Source organism: Periophthalmus magnuspinnatus, chromosome 23, assembly GCF_009829125.3.
Source record: "Periophthalmus magnuspinnatus isolate fPerMag1 chromosome 23, fPerMag1.2.pri, whole genome shotgun sequence".
Taxonomy (NCBI): Eukaryota; Metazoa; Chordata; class Actinopteri; order Gobiiformes; family Gobiidae; genus Periophthalmus; species Periophthalmus magnuspinnatus.
The window spans coordinates 7,138,640-7,156,238 of record NC_047148.1 but is presented as its reverse complement, the minus strand read 5'-3'; the positions used below and the strand labels follow the sequence as shown (position 1 = coordinate 7,156,238).

Below are 17,599 nucleotides of genomic sequence, written 5' to 3'. Positions count from 1 at the left end.
AAACATAAACAATGAAATGTTGGAAGCATTTATCCAGTTATGCTGTGAATATTAAGGATGAATTAAGTGTGTCCATTCATGTTCAGTAATGTGATGTGTGATTAACTTAAGTTGCTTTAAGTCACAGTTGCATGTTATGGCTTTTTCCTGGTGTTTTTCTTATAAGTAGAACATTCATCATGATCTGTTTACATTCATTTTGCTTTTAACAGATCAACAGCTTTTAACGTAGCCAAAAACGTTACACAGTATGGCATTAAACGTATCAATCTTCATGAGACAGGGAAGTCATATCACCAGGCCAAATTACAGGTCAGATCTGTGGAGAGGTGACCCCGCTGACATATGTTTAAACAATAAATCAAACTGAATAGATGTCAAATGCCATACAGTGGAATATTTCAGGCACAGCAATAGCATTTGCATGGAGACAAACAGGATGTGGAAACTTCACAAAAAATTTACATAATGCACCTTTAGCTAAGCAGGAAATAACAAGTCTTAGTTTACCTATAGCTCAGTTATACTTTTACAGTGAGTCAAAAAAGTATTTAACCAGCCACCAATTATGCCCACTTAAAAAGATGAGAATGATCTGTAATTTTCATCATAGGTACACTTCCAATGATGAGAGACAGAATGGGGGGAAAGAATCCAGGAAATGACATTGTAAGATTTTTAGTGAATTAATTGGAAAATTCCTCGGTAGAATAAGTATTTGGTCACCTACAACCAAGCAAGAGTTCTGGCTCTCACAGACCTGTAACTTCTTCTTTAAGAGGCTCCTCCGTCCTCCACTCTTTACCTGTATTAATGGTAACGAGTCAGACACCAAACTCAAACAGTCAGACTCCAAACTCCACTATGGCCAAGAGCTGTCAAAGGACATCAGAAACAAAATTGTAGACCTGCACCAGGTTGGGAAGACTGAATCTGCAATATGTAAGCAGCTTGGTGTGAAGAAATCAACTGTGGGAGTAATTATTAGAAAATGGAAGACATACAAGACCACTGATAATCTCCCTCGATCTGGAGCTCCATACAAGATCTCACCCCGTGGGGTCAAAATGGTCACAAAAATCCCAGAATAACACGGGAGGACCTAGTGAACGAACTGCAGAGAGCTGGGACCAAAGTAACAAAAGTTACCATCACTAACACACTACGCCACCAGGGACTCAAATACTGCAATACCAGACATGTCCCCCTGCTTAAGCCAGTGCATGTCCAGGCAGATCTGAAGTTTGCTACAGAGCATTTGGATGATTGAGAAGAGGATTTGGAGAATGTCATATGGTCAGTTAAACCAAAATAGAAGTTTTTGGTAAAAACTCAACTTGTCGTGTTTGGAGGAGAAAGAATGCTGAGTTGCATCCATACGCCATACCTACTGTGAATCATGGGGGTGTTTTTTCAAAGAGACCAGGACGAATTGTGAGATTTTGAGTGAAAACCTCCATCAGCAAAGGCAATGAAGATGAAACGTGGCTGGGTCTTTCAGTATAACAACGATCCCAAACACACCGCCCGGGCAATGAAGGAGTGGCTTCGTAACAAGCATTTTAAGATCCTGGAGTGGCCTAGCCAGTCTCCAGATCTCAACCCCATAGAAAATCTTTGGAGGGAGTTGAAAGCCCATGTTGCTCAGCGACAGCTGCAACACATCACTGCTCTAGAGGAGATCTGCAGGAGGAATGAACCAAACTACCAGCAACAGTGTGAAAACGTTTGACCTCTGTCATTGCCAACAAAGAGTATATAACAAAGTATTGAGATAAACTTTTGTTATTGACCAAATACTTATTTTCACCATAATTTGCAAATAAATTATTTAAAAATCATTGTTTTTCTCATTTTGTCTTTGTTGAAGTGTACCAGGCCTCATCTTTTTAAGTGGGAGAACTTGCACAAATGATGACTGACTAAATACTTTTTTTCCCACTGTATGTATATAGAATGTTGTAGTTAATGTTGCATTATGTTGTCATATATAAAAAGTCACACATATTAGAAGTATTTTTAATGAATCTTTTTTTCATAAAAACAATTGTTCCAGTTCAGGTATTCAAACCACTTTCAAAATAATCAAGCGGTTTCTTTTTTCCACCAAATTTGTGATAAAATTGGCTCAAGATGTTACACCACATTCAGAAAACATTCAAAACTGTCCAAGAATCCTCTGGGCACATACATTTTTAAGTTATTTTCTGGTGTTTTGCTTTGCATTTTCTCATTACAGCATATTTCACAGCTATAAAAGTTAGACAAGTTATTTTTCTGCAGATACCTATTTAGATATAAAAGAGCCTAATTTCTATATATTCCAACAATAATTCACCAATGGTTATTAACTAAGAGATATGTAAAACAAGTCTAAACATGTGAATTAGTTAAACTTGTCTCACTTTTGGCACATTTATTATCAGATACACAAAGGCCTGGTGTTATTTTAGTAATACAAAATGTGTGACCATTTTAAATTATTGTTTATTTTATCCCTATATGTCAAAAATATGTATATTTTGGTGTATGGTCAATTTTACTATAACTACAACATATTGTTTATATGTACACCATGTTTTTCTTCATTAAGCCAACCAACTATTATCCAATCCAACATATTAAACCAGACATATGAACACATCATCTAGTCACTCATACTTAGCAAACCAGCCTTCAGATCTTAAACTTGTGGCACATAATTTCAAACAAAAATCCTGTACATAACTTGCGATAGTTTGTGTAATTTTACATTGTTTAAAAAATTATAAAATATTTTCATACATTTGTACATGTTCATTCAAGGTTAAAAACACATTTCACTGTCTTCTAAAACTATATACAATTTTATTCTTTACTTCTCACCATTCAGCTGTGAACAGAGGAGCAAATACATGATTTCAGCTGTAACTCAAACTCAAATGTAAACCCTTTAGTGACATTTTTAGGGTGAAAGCTTATTCAGCAGCATAGAGTTAAAGAGAAAATATGGGAAAAACATTACATTTCATCAAAATGTTTACTTTTTTCATAGTAACTTATATTTATAGGTGGCCTTCAACATTCTATGAGTCTTATAGATTAAAACTGAGGTCTTCTTTGTCAGCCCATTTTAATGTAGTGTTTTGGATGCTACAGCTCCACATATCAGTTCAATATTTGTGTTTTTTTTTTTCCATTTTAGAATTTGTTTAACTTTCATATTTAACAGGTCATACCCTCCATTAGACATTTTGACATGGGATTCCAGATTGTTAATGCAACCCATTTAAACAAAGAACTGAAATTGCTTATGGTGGGCTTATTCCTAAGTTAAAGAAAGCACATTATAAATATGGCGTGCTGTTCTTTGCACTGTTAAATACATCACCATTGACAATATGGGACACTGTGATGAAAGGTATGCGCTTGTAAATGGACAACAAGATGGTCGGTATGTCAAGGTTAGCTCAGTGTAAATGTCTAAGCTCTAGCTGAATTTTAACCATTACCTAGCTGTGTCAGCCGAGACCAGAACAGCAGCATAACTTTTCCAGTTTAAGTTTCTGAGGTAGCCCATATACCACACAGTACCTTTTCCCATATAAAACACAAAATTCAATTGGATAAGAAACACATATTTAAACACAATATTTTAAACGCATGCTGCATAATACAAAATGTGGCTCCTGGAAATTAAAAAATAAGCATAGTGAAAATCAAATGATGGCATGGGTGTGTTTTGTTCCATGTTTCAAGTTATGAATGTAGCTAGGTCTGATCTAGTCCTGGTTTAGTCTTTGTGTGGGAGTGGCTAAGTCAAATTTAGAGTTAGTTAAACAATTTTTGTTCCGAATTAGTAATTGTATACTACTAGATTTAGTTCTAGTTTTGTCCTGCTTAACTTATTAAATCTTAACACTTCATGATACCAGAAGTGAAAAATTATAAGGATACTTGTGGTGGATAGAAATAATAATACTGTAGTGTCTTGCCCAATAGGCTTGTTGAATTTATGAATAAGACACAAAATATGAACACATTCTTGGGTCAGTACCCTCTTGATGGGAAACCATGTCATCTCCCCTTAAACAAAAATAAAATATTTTAATCAAATACACCATTCACACAAGATTTCTGTAAGGCATTCTTTCAAGTTTGTCTTGAAACCAGCAGGTTATTCCTCCCAAAACTCCACTTGACAGTAAGGTGTTGTCCAAAATGTGAAGAAGATACAGAAAAACCACCTGTCCTCCCCTCATTCCTGTACACCAGTGAGGTTAATGACTTTGGTCTGTCCCAAAAATAATCTACAAATGAACAAATATCTCATTAGAGTCTCCATGCAGGTGGCTGTGAAGGTGGAGGTTTGTGCACAGGCCCCTGGCAGTTAATATCCCCTATCACTTTAGGCCATGGCGCGGTCCTATCTACGTGAGGAGGCCAGGACGCCCCCCGTAGAGGCTGTGGTGGTAGCACTGAAGTGGGGGTAGTTGTCGTTGGCCTGGGGGCTGGGCAGGATGGAGTTTCCATTTGTGGAGGAGCAGTTGAGCTGAAGTCTGCGCAGGTACTCTGCATGCACCGGTTTGTGGCTCTGCAGAACTTTGATGGCCTCATCCACTGTGAACCACTCCCGCTTACGGCCTGCAGGGGGAGACAGAGGACAAGTTATTTGGTGGGTAATGTCAGGGCATTGAGTTATTAATGCACTAACAAGGTAGAGGGGTGGAAAAATTTACCTAACAAATGTATGTTTTTTACAATTCTACCAGTGTGTTGTAACAATGAAAGCAATATCCATTTTATATTTTACATGGATAGTGAATACTCAACATAATCAGCAGGATTTTACAGTGTACTCCAACAATAATAAGTACACTACTACCATATAATGTGTATTTCCTATGTCATATATTTCTGTTTTTGTGAGCTTTTTGGACAAGTATCCTTTGTGAACTGAACAATTTCTATATTAGCTTAGCTCCCGTGCATGGGTGACGATAATTAAGATTGTAAACTGTAGAATAGAATAGAATACAATACCTTGTAATTAAAGAATATGCCTTAACTATTAGATTACAAAAAACAGGCATAAACAGGAATCATATGAGATTTAACCAGTCCTGTAGCAAAATGAGCACTGAAACTAGACCAAGCCAAGTCTAAACTAGGTCTGAAAGAGGTCTAGCCCCACATAGAAACCAAATGCTAAACTAGTATTCCTTACAGACTACTGATTGCCCACCACGAGAAGCCTGCATACCAGAACCCACAACACTGGAGCAAGTAGGTTTTTAAGAGTAGTTATAGAGACATTTATAAGATATAGTGCTATGTGCATAAACAAATGACACAGCTTTCCACTCCAATAAAGAGGAGGCTAGACAGATTTGCCTGGATACCGGAGTCTAGCACTGACAGCTTTAATAAACTGCTGCTCTGAAGTAGGGAGACTGCGGCTACAAGATCACTGGCCCAGATTTATGTTAGCCTGTTCACACTGCATAGCTCTCTGCCTATACACTCTATATGCACAGCTATTGGGTCGTATACAGGCATAGAAGGATGTGGTACACTGCATTGTTTCCTTGGGTCACCTTTTTCAAAGACCAGGTACAGCTGTAATAAACATGGCAGGATGAGGGGTTGGCGTACCTATGTTGACACTGTCCTCCCAGGCCTCCAGTGTCTCTGTGACAGTCAACACATACACATATGTTCTGTGTTTACGATCCTGGTTTTGCTGCAGGGTCAAACAAGTAAAACAATATATATATATAAATACTTTTATAATTATAGTCAGTTCAAATAGTAATATTTTTGCAAACTGTTGGCTCACCTCAAATACACCAAGCAGACGTCCCAGTTTTCCCCTTACACCAGCCTGAAAAATAATATACATTTCTACATTTATTTTTAGTTCAAGGCTTAAGAAGAAAAGGTTATGGATGGTCAGTAATTTCACTTTCAATTTCAAATCATGATCAAAATTCATCTTCATAATAATGGTAAAAGGCAATGTTAGCTAGTCTAGTAACAGTAATGTGGCCATTTGCAACAGGAATGGCATCACCACCCACAATCACTCAGTTGCTGTGACCTCTGATGATAAAAGGAGGCCACTAAATAAAATAAGTATCACAAAATACTCTTACTCCCTGCTTTCTACAAACTCCTTACAATACAGTGCCTTCATTGTTCATTTTAGCCACAGCTACCTATAGACTGACTATCCCAAAATTAGGACCAGTGCCATAGTGATTAACCACTGAAAAGTAAATAATATATCTTTTAATGGCAAAAAGTCCTCAATGTTGCATATAATAGGAAGCTGAAAACCATAAACAGAGGCCAATCCAATATCCCACACCAACTGAATTTATACAGGTAATCTGGATGAAGTGTCTTGCCCAATGACAGGACATAAATAGTGGTCATCAAACTGCCATCTTTTATTCTTACTGTGCTAACATCTCAACTGACTTGCTCTCATCGGATACATTTCAAAGTAAATGGACATAATGTTTAGTTATGAAAATGTTGCCATGAATCGTTGGGCACATGTTTTGATACAATCCTTTCATAACTTCTCAAGAGTTAAATTACCACCAAGACATATGACATTTGTCCTATCACTTTCCATGTCGCCTCAGCATACTTCACAGGTGTCAGTCGCCCTGATGTGAAGCCAAGTTTAGCCCCGTGACGTACCCCAGAGCGCAGGGTCGCAGTTCAGAAGAAAAGAGGGAGGGGGCGTGAATACCATCACTCACTCCCCTCTCACTCCAACCCTTGCCCAGAATGCTCATGTGCCCTTTAAACATCTCACCTCAGGGGGGGGCGTATGCTGTTAGCAGGGTAAGGACCACGTAGAGAGCTCATGTTAGACGCGTGTTAAACAACACTAGATAAACTGGACTGCAGGAGACTGCAAAGTGCAACTCCAAGCATGTTTGGACAATGCCTAGTTTATTTTGGTCGATCAAGTCTTAAAGCCCATCTTTTAAAAGATGTATTATGCAACTTTTCTGGTGAAGGATCCACAACTGGTTTTCATGGTGATGTTATTTCTTTGACTGCAATGTTCCACAGTATGGCAAAAAACTTGTTTAACATCTCCAATGAGATGAGTAGGGAATCGACCCACTACTAGAAAAGTTTTATGGAGCACCTTTAACATAAATGACAACTCCAAGTAAGTAATATCTAAGAAGTACTGCTGACAATTTTATACATAAGAAATTAAGAGTATATTTTATGGTAAAATAAATCATGATAGTACAATTAAAGGTTGTGACAAATAAGGGTTGGTCATAATGAAATGACAATAAATGTGCTATTGTACCAGGAAATGCAGTGGTTGAGGTCCAGGTATCAGTCAGTCAGTTTCTTTTGCTTTTAATCAGCTCTTTTGGCAGCATTTTAAGACAATTTACTTAAGATTCAAACTTTGCACATGTCTAAAAGAGTCTCGACAATAGTACACATTTTTTGACACATTACCCACCTCTAATATCGTGATGCATAATAATTTCCAGTTTTATCCTATATACTGAAATACTGGTAATATGGAAGCTGTAGCTTTGAAGATAAACAGAATTATAATATACAATATACTATTATACAAAATTCTATTATTTTACTAGTTTAGTTTAATGACCAAATAAACTAAGTTGTTACACAAAAGAACATGGAAAGCATTGTCAAAGGTCAAATATCATTAGAACTGACGCAGTCACGGAGTCATGGAGGAACTAGAAGGCACCTCACACTATTAGCACTTAGTCCATTTTACATAAGAGTCAGTGCTTGTCTCATAAGTGTTTCCTATAATGATTTTAGTGGCATACTTAAAATGGCACTGGTACATTCATGAGATGTTATGGTGAAGCCCTGACCACAGGCATTTGAGAGATATTCTTGTAATAGAGTGAAAGGACATGGCATGCATGTTATCAGTAATAATAATAAACGCTGTAAGGAATTCCATTTCACCCTAGTTTCCATAGTCATGTTTTTGTGTAAACCTTTAGTTATTGCAGGCAGATTTCTAGTGAGACTCAAGACCTTATTAGCCTTGACTCCTTTTTGAAGAAAGAAATATTGCCTTCTGTAAGACAAAACTGCATAGATCAGACAGAGGGCAAGCTGTGAGCTGATGTGACTATGGTGCATCTGACCTACATGTTTTTGGGGCAAGGGGAAACTGCAGTACCCAGAGGAACCCCATGGAGGAAATTGAAGTGTTTTTTTTGTTTTTTTTTTCTAAGATAAAATAAAAAGACGAGCAAGCAACTGACAATCCCAAATACAAAAAAAAAGTATCCAGATGCTCATTTATCAAGTTTGATGTGACATTGGACATTGAATCAGTGTTGCCCATGTTGCTTCATGTCTATGCAGTTTGTTCATATTGTCCAATCAAAAACGTCCCATTCGAATCACAGAAACCATTTTCTGAATTCCAGTAAATTTCCAGGGAGTTAATCATAATTTGTTAATCGTTCCTCACCTCCTCAAACACCTCTCTGACAGCGGCTCCACACGGCTCCTCCTCGGGCTCCATCCCTCCCCCGGGGACAATCCATTGATCCGGGTGTCGACTACTGCTCACCAGTAAAACCTGTGAGTCACAACAAACACATGTTGAAATTAGGTTATGGAACACTTTATTGTTCCAGTTGGGAAATGTGTTCTCTGCATTTTACCCATGCTTTAATGCTGCTGGGTCAACCTGAGTGTAGACAATGTAGCGACCAAGTACCCATCTCCAGATCTTGTGCTAAGCTTGGTCAGGAATGCCTTAGCGAGGGAATTTTATACATTTACCCATTACCTAGAAACTCTGCGAGATTTATTGGAATCAAATTTAAATCAAAATTTGAATGGCCACAAATTGCAAACGATGTATCTTAATGTACAAGCATGTAGTCTCTACAAGCATTTTCTGAAATACAGGTAATTCTTGCATTAGATCATTTCTGTCTCTTCAAATGTTACAGCACTGGGTTGTGTTCAAAATGTGCATTGTGAATTACATCTTGATATCTCTTGAAAGAAGAGCAAATCTACTTGTAACACAAGATAAGAATCATAATTTTGTTTACATTACAGTCAAATCTGTTCATGTTTTGTTTTTTTTTGACCTTAGAAATGTAAATTCTAAAGATGGCAATTAAAAATGTTTCTAAATTAGTAATTGTTTGTATTTACTTTATCAGCTAATCTTTACATAGCTAAACAAAGCTTGTAAATCTGACTGGGCTCAAATGTAGTGTCTGCTTAGGAACCTATAGGGCTTGAATTACCCCTGTGTAGCAGTGTACTCAAATGCACAGATCACATGGTCCTGTGTGGGCACTTTTCTGGACGTATCCTCATGGCCTTCACAACAAACCGCAAGAACATCACATCTGCTAAATACATTTTCACGTTCCCCCATAGAAATTCAAGCATCATTCAGGTGACAGTTGATTACACGGGTCTTAATAAAGTCAGCAGCCAATACAGCAGAACTCATTAAAAGAAATGAGTCAAGTGTTAGTGTGCAGGCTGGATACATTCACAGACTTTGATGGCACTGTGGTTGACCTAATTCACACAAACATATTCAGGTTAAGAGCAAAGTACCATCAACAAAACAACAAAAAAGTTTTACAATGACGCTGGGAACGTAGGGAGAATTCAGACCTCATGCTAGTTCCAGTTCATTCCAATGCTAGTGTTGTCATGACGATATACTCAAATTTTGTCCATAATGACAATAAAAACGCCTTTAGACAACAGTGTGTAATTTTCATCAAAAATAATAATTTCTTAAATTATTACTATGTGAGCTTAAATTAGTTCTGACAGAGATCAAGACAATTCCAAAAGTATTCAGGAAACCAGTGCTCCCATACTTATGGTTTTAAAACTAGTACCGTGTATCGATGTTTTAAACTGCAATAAACCAACAAGATACACATTTTAATAATGTTAAAAAAGAAGAAAGGTATTGGTAATACTATTGGGAAATTGTCAAGGTAGTAGTAATGGTAACAGTTACAGAAATCATAAACAAATTTATAATGAACAATCTCAAACTGTTAAACCAATGACATTTAATTCTGAAATTCTGTTCAAACCTGAATGCAAAATGTATGTAATCTTCTCCAGGGATAAAACAAATGTTTTTTCAATCATAATAATTATTATTTATATAAAAACAAAATAATGCATGTGAAATTCAAACTAATTAGCATTCACTCGCAATGAAAATTACACTTACACATAACACTTTGTTAAAAGCTGATGTTTTTTTCAAATATAATTTTAGTGAAAAATGAAAAGAAAAGACAACATAAGCATACTGTGCATCTATGGGTTAAGTGTCAAACGTCTAGCACAGCAGATGGCAACAGTCACCTCTGCCTCAACCTCATCCTGCGCTATAATCTCTAAAAGTCTGTCGATGTGGACTACTCCTAATCTGGACTCATCTCTCACTTTGCCACACTCTAAAGGGATTGGTGCTGCTGCTACTACTACACCACACTTCTCCAGTAAATGATAATGACAAGACACTTTTCGCCTCAATAACTATAATCAGACATGTTTTTGTAATGAGATTTTAAATGTTGACCAGTTAAAGCACTTTCTGATGCAAAATGTAAAAATGCTAAATATATTGAACACATATTCCTCAGTAAAATGTTTTCTCGATGGAACTGATGCCATATGTGAATAACAAGAAGGTCAACATAAAAAAATAAAAATGATAGAATGGAATACATGGAAATATTGGTGAGATTTATTCATGAAAAAAAAAAAAAAAAAAAAAACAAAATAAAAACAATAGGACATAACTTCACTCTCTAGGTCATGGTATCAATGATTGTGTAGCAAAAATACCTTTCTTTTCACTTAGCTTCACACACAAAAATTCAAGTTTCGCATTACTATTAATTTATACTTTAATTCAATTTCTGATATAAATTTTGTAAGCGATGTTTCAACTTCAAAAGGAGTGCCTGGACTTACACATGTGTTACCTTTGACCTTTCCCCTCTTTCTCACGTGCCAAACTAAGCCACCTGTTTATTCCCATGTAGGTTAGGAGCAACAAGATGGTTGCTGCAGACGCTACAAATACTTAGACTGAGAGAATGCTAGCCAAAGTAGCCATGATAGTGTATGTGCAGCTGAAGATGGCAATGCCATTTTCAAAGGATGACCCAATTTACAGAAAACACATTTGAATTTCAAACTTTTAGAACATTTAAATTGCTAAATCACTTCATTCAATGTTAGAAAAAAAAACAAAACATTAATCTGTGGACTTTTAATGTCATTTTGAACTTCACTGGAGTCAAAGGAAATTTTCGGATGCAAAAAAGATGGTGAAGACTGCGATACATAAATATGACATATTTTAACGAAAACCTAAAAATAAATAATGTGAATTGGTTTTATTTTCAAAGTGCTGTGCTATTGATGCTTTAAAATGTATTTGAGTAAAGTATTAATTTATTCATGTATTTTTGTGCCAAAGCATTTGGACTGTTGAAGGCCAGTTTCTTTTAGCACAAATATCTAAGAACAGATTATCCATCCTGCATTTGTCACCTCACCAGTCCTTACTCCCTTGTGGGTGTGTGTGATTCACAGATAGTACGTCATATTCATTTTATCTGTCACTCCTTGTATTGCTACAGCTTTATAACTCAACACAGCTTGAATAACAATTCATTAATGCTTTCACTAAAGCAGTTAAACTGCATGAAGGCTCACCTTAACAAGAGCAGTCACAGACGGATGTTCATAACACAAAACTACTGAGGACAAAGTTCATTTCACATTTGGATCATTAGGTTTTTGACCCCAGATAAACTTAGCTCTTCCAAATTAGTAGCTATAGCAACAGGGTCTCCTTTGACTAATTAAGGAATGTGGAGTTCACCACACAACCATTTTCATGTATTGTTTAATAGGCTGTTATTTTTTACATTTCCAAATTTAACAATGAGCAGCTCCCTGCTGCTACATGATACAGTTTTGGAAATACCACATCAATGCCATCTCAAATCAACAAGAATTAAACAAAATCTGGCATGTTTACATTATTTGTCAATAATAATTCAAATCTTGATTTCATAAAACTTAGTATAAGAAGTTCGGAATGGAATAATTGGCTTGGATGAGCATACATACATTTTGAAAAACTTTGTCACATACTAGGATTTCCTGTTTCTTTAGTTCTTGGGTTTTTTTCCCCCTTTTGGTCAAAGAGTCAATTGTAAATACAGTAATCATTAAAATGTGCCGTTTCTTGTCACAATAATTTTAAGACTAAAAGTGCTTCCTAATGTTAACCTAAGAGTGAACTTTACTCAGAAATACATGCACAATGGACTGAAATAGAAACCCGGGTGCCCATGTGCGGACAGGGTGCCCCAGCAGCCTCGAAGGATGGATCAAAGGCAGAGGACATATTATAAAATGCACCTTACGTTACTTAAATATTAACAAAATAAAATCTGGACCAAGGGTAAATCTGGATTTAACCAGATGTAAAACAGATAAACCTGGGACAGGACATTACTACATGAAGAATATGGGGTCTTGAACTTCACAACTTTTAAATAGACCTGACACAATAACAAATTTTGATGCATGATTTATTGATGAAGAAAATATAGACAAAAAACAATAATATTGAAATCACTAACACAATAACCCTAGAGCAAGATTATCCCCAAAAAACTATTCAAACTATTCAAAATGTACAGTATCATGAGCTGCCATAAATAAAAAGAGAAATAAAACACTTTAGTTTGTGTCTATAATGATTCCTAGATTTATTCATTCAGCCTTTTCTCATCTCAAATATCATCATATAGACAAAAAAACCCAAAAATGTCCCAGTAGTGCAAAAAAAAAAAAAAAAAAAAAAAAAAAGCAGAACTTCTGGACTGACAAAAATGACTTCTATTTGAAAAGTAAGGCAAGGTCAAGAGGGGAAAACTTCAGAGCTAAAAAACTGGTGAAATTTGACAGTTTTGCAACTCCACCCGGACCCCACTGGGAATGGGGCAGTGGTCAAATCAAAAGCCATATACAGTATATCTTCAGGACACTTCAACAATGAAGACAAATGTTTACTTTTCTGATGGCCACTCTTAAGCTAACAAAAGTGAAAAACCACTACAAGAAGTTTCTTAAACTATAGTTGTAGAAAATCTATTGGGTTTCAGACATTTAGTGACAAAGACTTGCGGGGAAATGGAGATGCAGGGCTGCATTTAGCTGTAAAACTTGTGGTGTGACAGTTGAGACATGGGACAGAAATATGCTAAGACATAAACACCTCGTATTTCTGAAGGAGAGGGCTTCTTTAAATCGTCCAGCAGTAAAAACAAAATAACTTGCAACTAATGATCTAAACTAAGACACTCAAGTACAGCAGTCACATAATGACACTTGTCAACATATATCAACTAGTTTCTGAATATTCTGAATGTTGCATTAAATATATTAACTACTGACTATCAGGCATATTATTTATAATAAAACACTGCTGCAAAAAGAGCTGCCTAAAGTTAAAAATGAAGCAAACCTATGTGTAATCTTTCAAACAAGGGTATAAAGTGATATTTCTGAGCTTTTTTGTGAGTTCACATTAATACTTGTTCTTCTATGAATACATTTAAGGACACGCTTTGACACCTCGGGACAACTACAAAAAAGAAAAGATATGAGATATAATTCTGACCACCCTCAATATCTACAAATTTTAAAAAAAGAGATTAGTGATCTATATTGTCAAATGAAACATTGTGATGTTACAATTGGCACAGTCCTTGGACTAATAAAAGTCATCTGAGTCATACAGCATTAAGTCACACTGTTTGTGTTGTTTCCCTTTCTCTCATTAGCAAATCTCTTTGTTTTTTTAGACATGGTCAAATCATCAATCAAAGTTACACTGAAAACTACCAACTTGAAAAGAGAAAGTAACAAAAGTAATAGTATCATAATGTCTTCCAGAGAGCAAAACGGTCTCTATGAGATCTGATGAACAAGAACTGCACAAAGTGTTTCTGCAATTTTGATACTTATTTAATACTTCAGTGCTGTATGTATAGCAAAATGCTATGGCAAATATTAGTTTTGAAAAAAAACATTGTCTTTTTTTTTTTTCCTTTTCTCTAATATGAACAATTTTCAACTTTCATCTACTTAGTCTTTGCTTAGTTCCCATATGTGCACTGTTGCGGGGAATTTAATTGTAGGAAATCTCATCCAGAGGGTTCAGCTTTCTCTGCTCCAAAACAAAACTGTGAGTAAAGAGATCTGCTTACAACAACTTTCCCTTATGTGATCAAATGTCCCCCAGCACAGGCCTAAGCCACGCATAAAGTTGTACTAGGATATGTGCTGCCACAAGAGGAGACATATGTGATTTTTTTGTTAACAGGACAATATTGATTAGGTTTTTTAATAAGTCATCACAAACATCACAAAATCATCATCAATGAACATTGCAATCAATCAATTCTTAACCAATTATTTGCATCAGATTTTATAAGACATGCCAGCCCTTGTCAAGAGATGTACAATTCAAAGAATCACACCCACAAATGTGTGTTGTCAAAATATTCACATCAGTAGACGTATCCCAAAACAGTACAAGCCATTTCTTAGAAGTACAAAGAGTGAAAAGGTACGTGGAGCAGTTCATCTTCTTAGTAAGAAAAGGTCCTCTGGGAATTATTAGATCATAATTAATCTTTACACAATACATCCAAACAGGTAAAGCTAGTAGCGCCTTTGCAATAAAAAGTACACAACTATTCTGACTAGATCCAACCATCAGGTACATCAAACATCTCACAATATTGTTTGGGCTTGAAATGCATTTGTTTGATTAGCATATAGAGCAGACAGAACAACATCAACCATAATGCTCTGCTTTCAAACTAATTTAAAACTAAGCATCCAAAAACAGAAACATGCACCGAAATGTTTGAGTCAAACTTTTAAACTGTGAACAATATTGCATTTCTATTAAAAATAAGTTGCATTTTGTTTTGTTTTTTATATTAAAAAGATAACCTATATTTTCTATATAGCATTAGGTAATAATGTAGAATGAATGAAGAAATAAAACAACAGTAAAACATTCCAGAAGATACTGGGAGGGATGAAGCTGTGGCTGAGGAGTGGCATTTTGTTTGTCTATGTCTAAATGTTATTTCATCGTATCTGATATCCGAAATTGTTGGAATTGTATGTTTGTTTTGGTCCCCGTTAAAAAATTTGATATATTTAAAAAAAACAAAAAAAACACAACAACTGTAAGATAAGGAAAGTTATCACTGGAACAAAATGAGAAGTTGGTGAAGAAGGTGATTCAGAGAAATCAGGAGTTTTTCTTTCAATCAACAGCTTAAGCAGCAAGCATATAGGCAACCTTTAACCAGGGATATTGACAATGACGTTTTGGGGAAAACTGAGTGGTGCAAGTTACATGGAGCGTAGAGTAACTTTAAAAACAAGTTAGTTTTAACCACACAATTGTTTTCAGGTTTTTATTTTAAGTTTGAAGCAACGATACAATATTTTAATGTTGATATCAAGTAGGCCTATTTCTAAGTAAAACACAAAAAGTTGTTGACAATATGTGATTTTTCTTGTGGCCTACATTCATTTTTTGCTATTAAATCTGTGGTATATATTAATAAAACTTAGAGCCTAAGTATAGTCTTTCAATATATTTAGCTCTCTACTTAATGTATTATTTACTAGTACGGTCCGTCACGGCAAATTGAGTGTGATGGCGACAGTACATCTCTGGGCAGCCAAAAATCGCAAAGCTTTTAAGGGGCCACTCTCTTTGGTGAAGTCTGCCTGGCACAAGACAACATTGTGTAACCTTTTGGATATTATACAACACAGAAAGTGAAGGATGCACATCAAGTCACGCAAGAACGATTTTGCTAAAAATGAACTTGATGGTGATGCAAAGGCTGGACATGAGGACAAACTATTTTGAATCATAACTCATTTGCTTTTGTATATTACGTATATTGCTTAGGCTGATCATTGGTTTGAAATGATTAGGTTATTATGGCCTGTGCACTTGTGTTACAGTAGCCAATGAAAATTCAAGCAGGCAGCACCTAAAAAAAACAGTGCGTCATCAGCTACATATAAACAAATAAACTCTTGATAAAAAGGCTGTGGAGGAAAAATAGCCTAAATAAACAAGACCACACAAATTCATCTTGTTACCTCAAATCTATTATTTACAATGTCACTGCTCCTTTAAAATCACCAGTCAATTAATGTCTTGTAGAGGCAATGGCCACAGTGCTACTTCTACCACAGATGCGCGGTTGTAAACTCCACCATGCGTCATTCATAAAAAGCACTGACATTTAAACACGTTTTTTTTTCCCTTCACACTCTACTGGCGTTAAACTATTAAAAGAAAACGTGCAACACAGTGCCTCGCCCCCTTCTTATTATAAATGGGAGGTATTTCGAGGGGAAACGGAGCAGTGCTGGCTTCAAAATAAGAGCATTGCTAATACGCCATACGTGTTTGGCGCGTGGGCTTTTTACGCAGTCACTTTATTTGGAAATTCTCGTCCCTCTGCCATTTGTTGATACTTGACAACAGCCTTTTCTCAACATGCACCCCAAACTAGCCCAAACTGGATAGCCCACGGCGCATCAGCACGATTCCCATTCACTCCAATTGACACAAGCGCACGAAAAACATGGTACAATTTGACAACACAGGTGAAACCCATTCACGCCGATACGACACGAGCAGACGACAATACCCTCGAGTCACTTCGCATTTAATTCACAGTCTGGATCTCGCTTATATATGACAGGCGAAATTTTGGAGAAGGCCATTCAACATTATAGCTACGTTGATTGATTTGTTACCTCTTCCTCGAGTTCGTTTTTGAAGCACAGACACGCCGCTCGCTTCTTGAACCCCTCTCCGTCGTAGGTCCTGGTCTGGTTCGGTTTTAGCTTCATTGTTAATGTTGTATAAATGTCTCTTTTTTACCTCCTCAAAAAGAACCGGTAAAAACGGAGGAGGTGGGAGATTTTTTAGTTGCAACGCCGCCGCATCGTCGTCGTCGTAGCTGCATCCAAGGCAACAGATTGACTAGATTTCTTGTATTTCAAGAAAAAAAAAGGAAAAAAAAAAAGGGCAAATCTCGAGATCTTTCAAGGAGAACCGGTGAGGGATGAGTCCAAGCTGCTGCCGTGCGTCCGTGCTCCTTGGTGGGTTGTAAACGCGCGCAGCCGGGCTTAGATGATTTGGCGCATGTCTGGTGCTGGGTCTGACTCGGTACAATGAGCAGGCACACTGGAGGGTCACATATGCAGATCACTCCGCTCCGGCAGGGGCGAGCTGATTGGCTGGGGTCGCTTCGGTGGGAGGGGCTTGGGCCATGTCACAGCAGTAACAATAAACAAACTCAACGTGTAATCTCTATTCAACTTTTTAGTGAACGATGAACGTTGAACGATAGGTTTGGCAATTTGTTAGTCTATGTTTCAATAACGCTGCATCAGGAAAATTACCTACAAAATTACCTTAATAAAAAAGCCA

General features: G+C 36.6%; 1 protein-coding gene across 1 annotated transcript; it reads right to left on the bottom strand.

Moving 5' to 3' along the window:
• Positions 1-2,005: 2,005 nt before the first annotated feature.
• On the bottom strand, positions 2,006-17,339 carry nudt4b (nudix (nucleoside diphosphate linked moiety X)-type motif 4b). The gene is made up of 5 exons (XM_033990127.2): positions 16,921-17,339; positions 8,492-8,602; positions 5,819-5,863; positions 5,635-5,722; positions 2,006-4,623 (listed from the first exon to the last, which is right to left on the bottom strand). Exons 1-5 carry the CDS (start codon positions 17,014-17,016, stop codon positions 4,406-4,408), a joined length of 558 nt encoding a protein of 185 aa, XP_033846018.1. The 5' UTR covers positions 17,017-17,339; the 3' UTR covers positions 2,006-4,405.
• Positions 17,340-17,599: the final 260 nt, after the last annotated feature.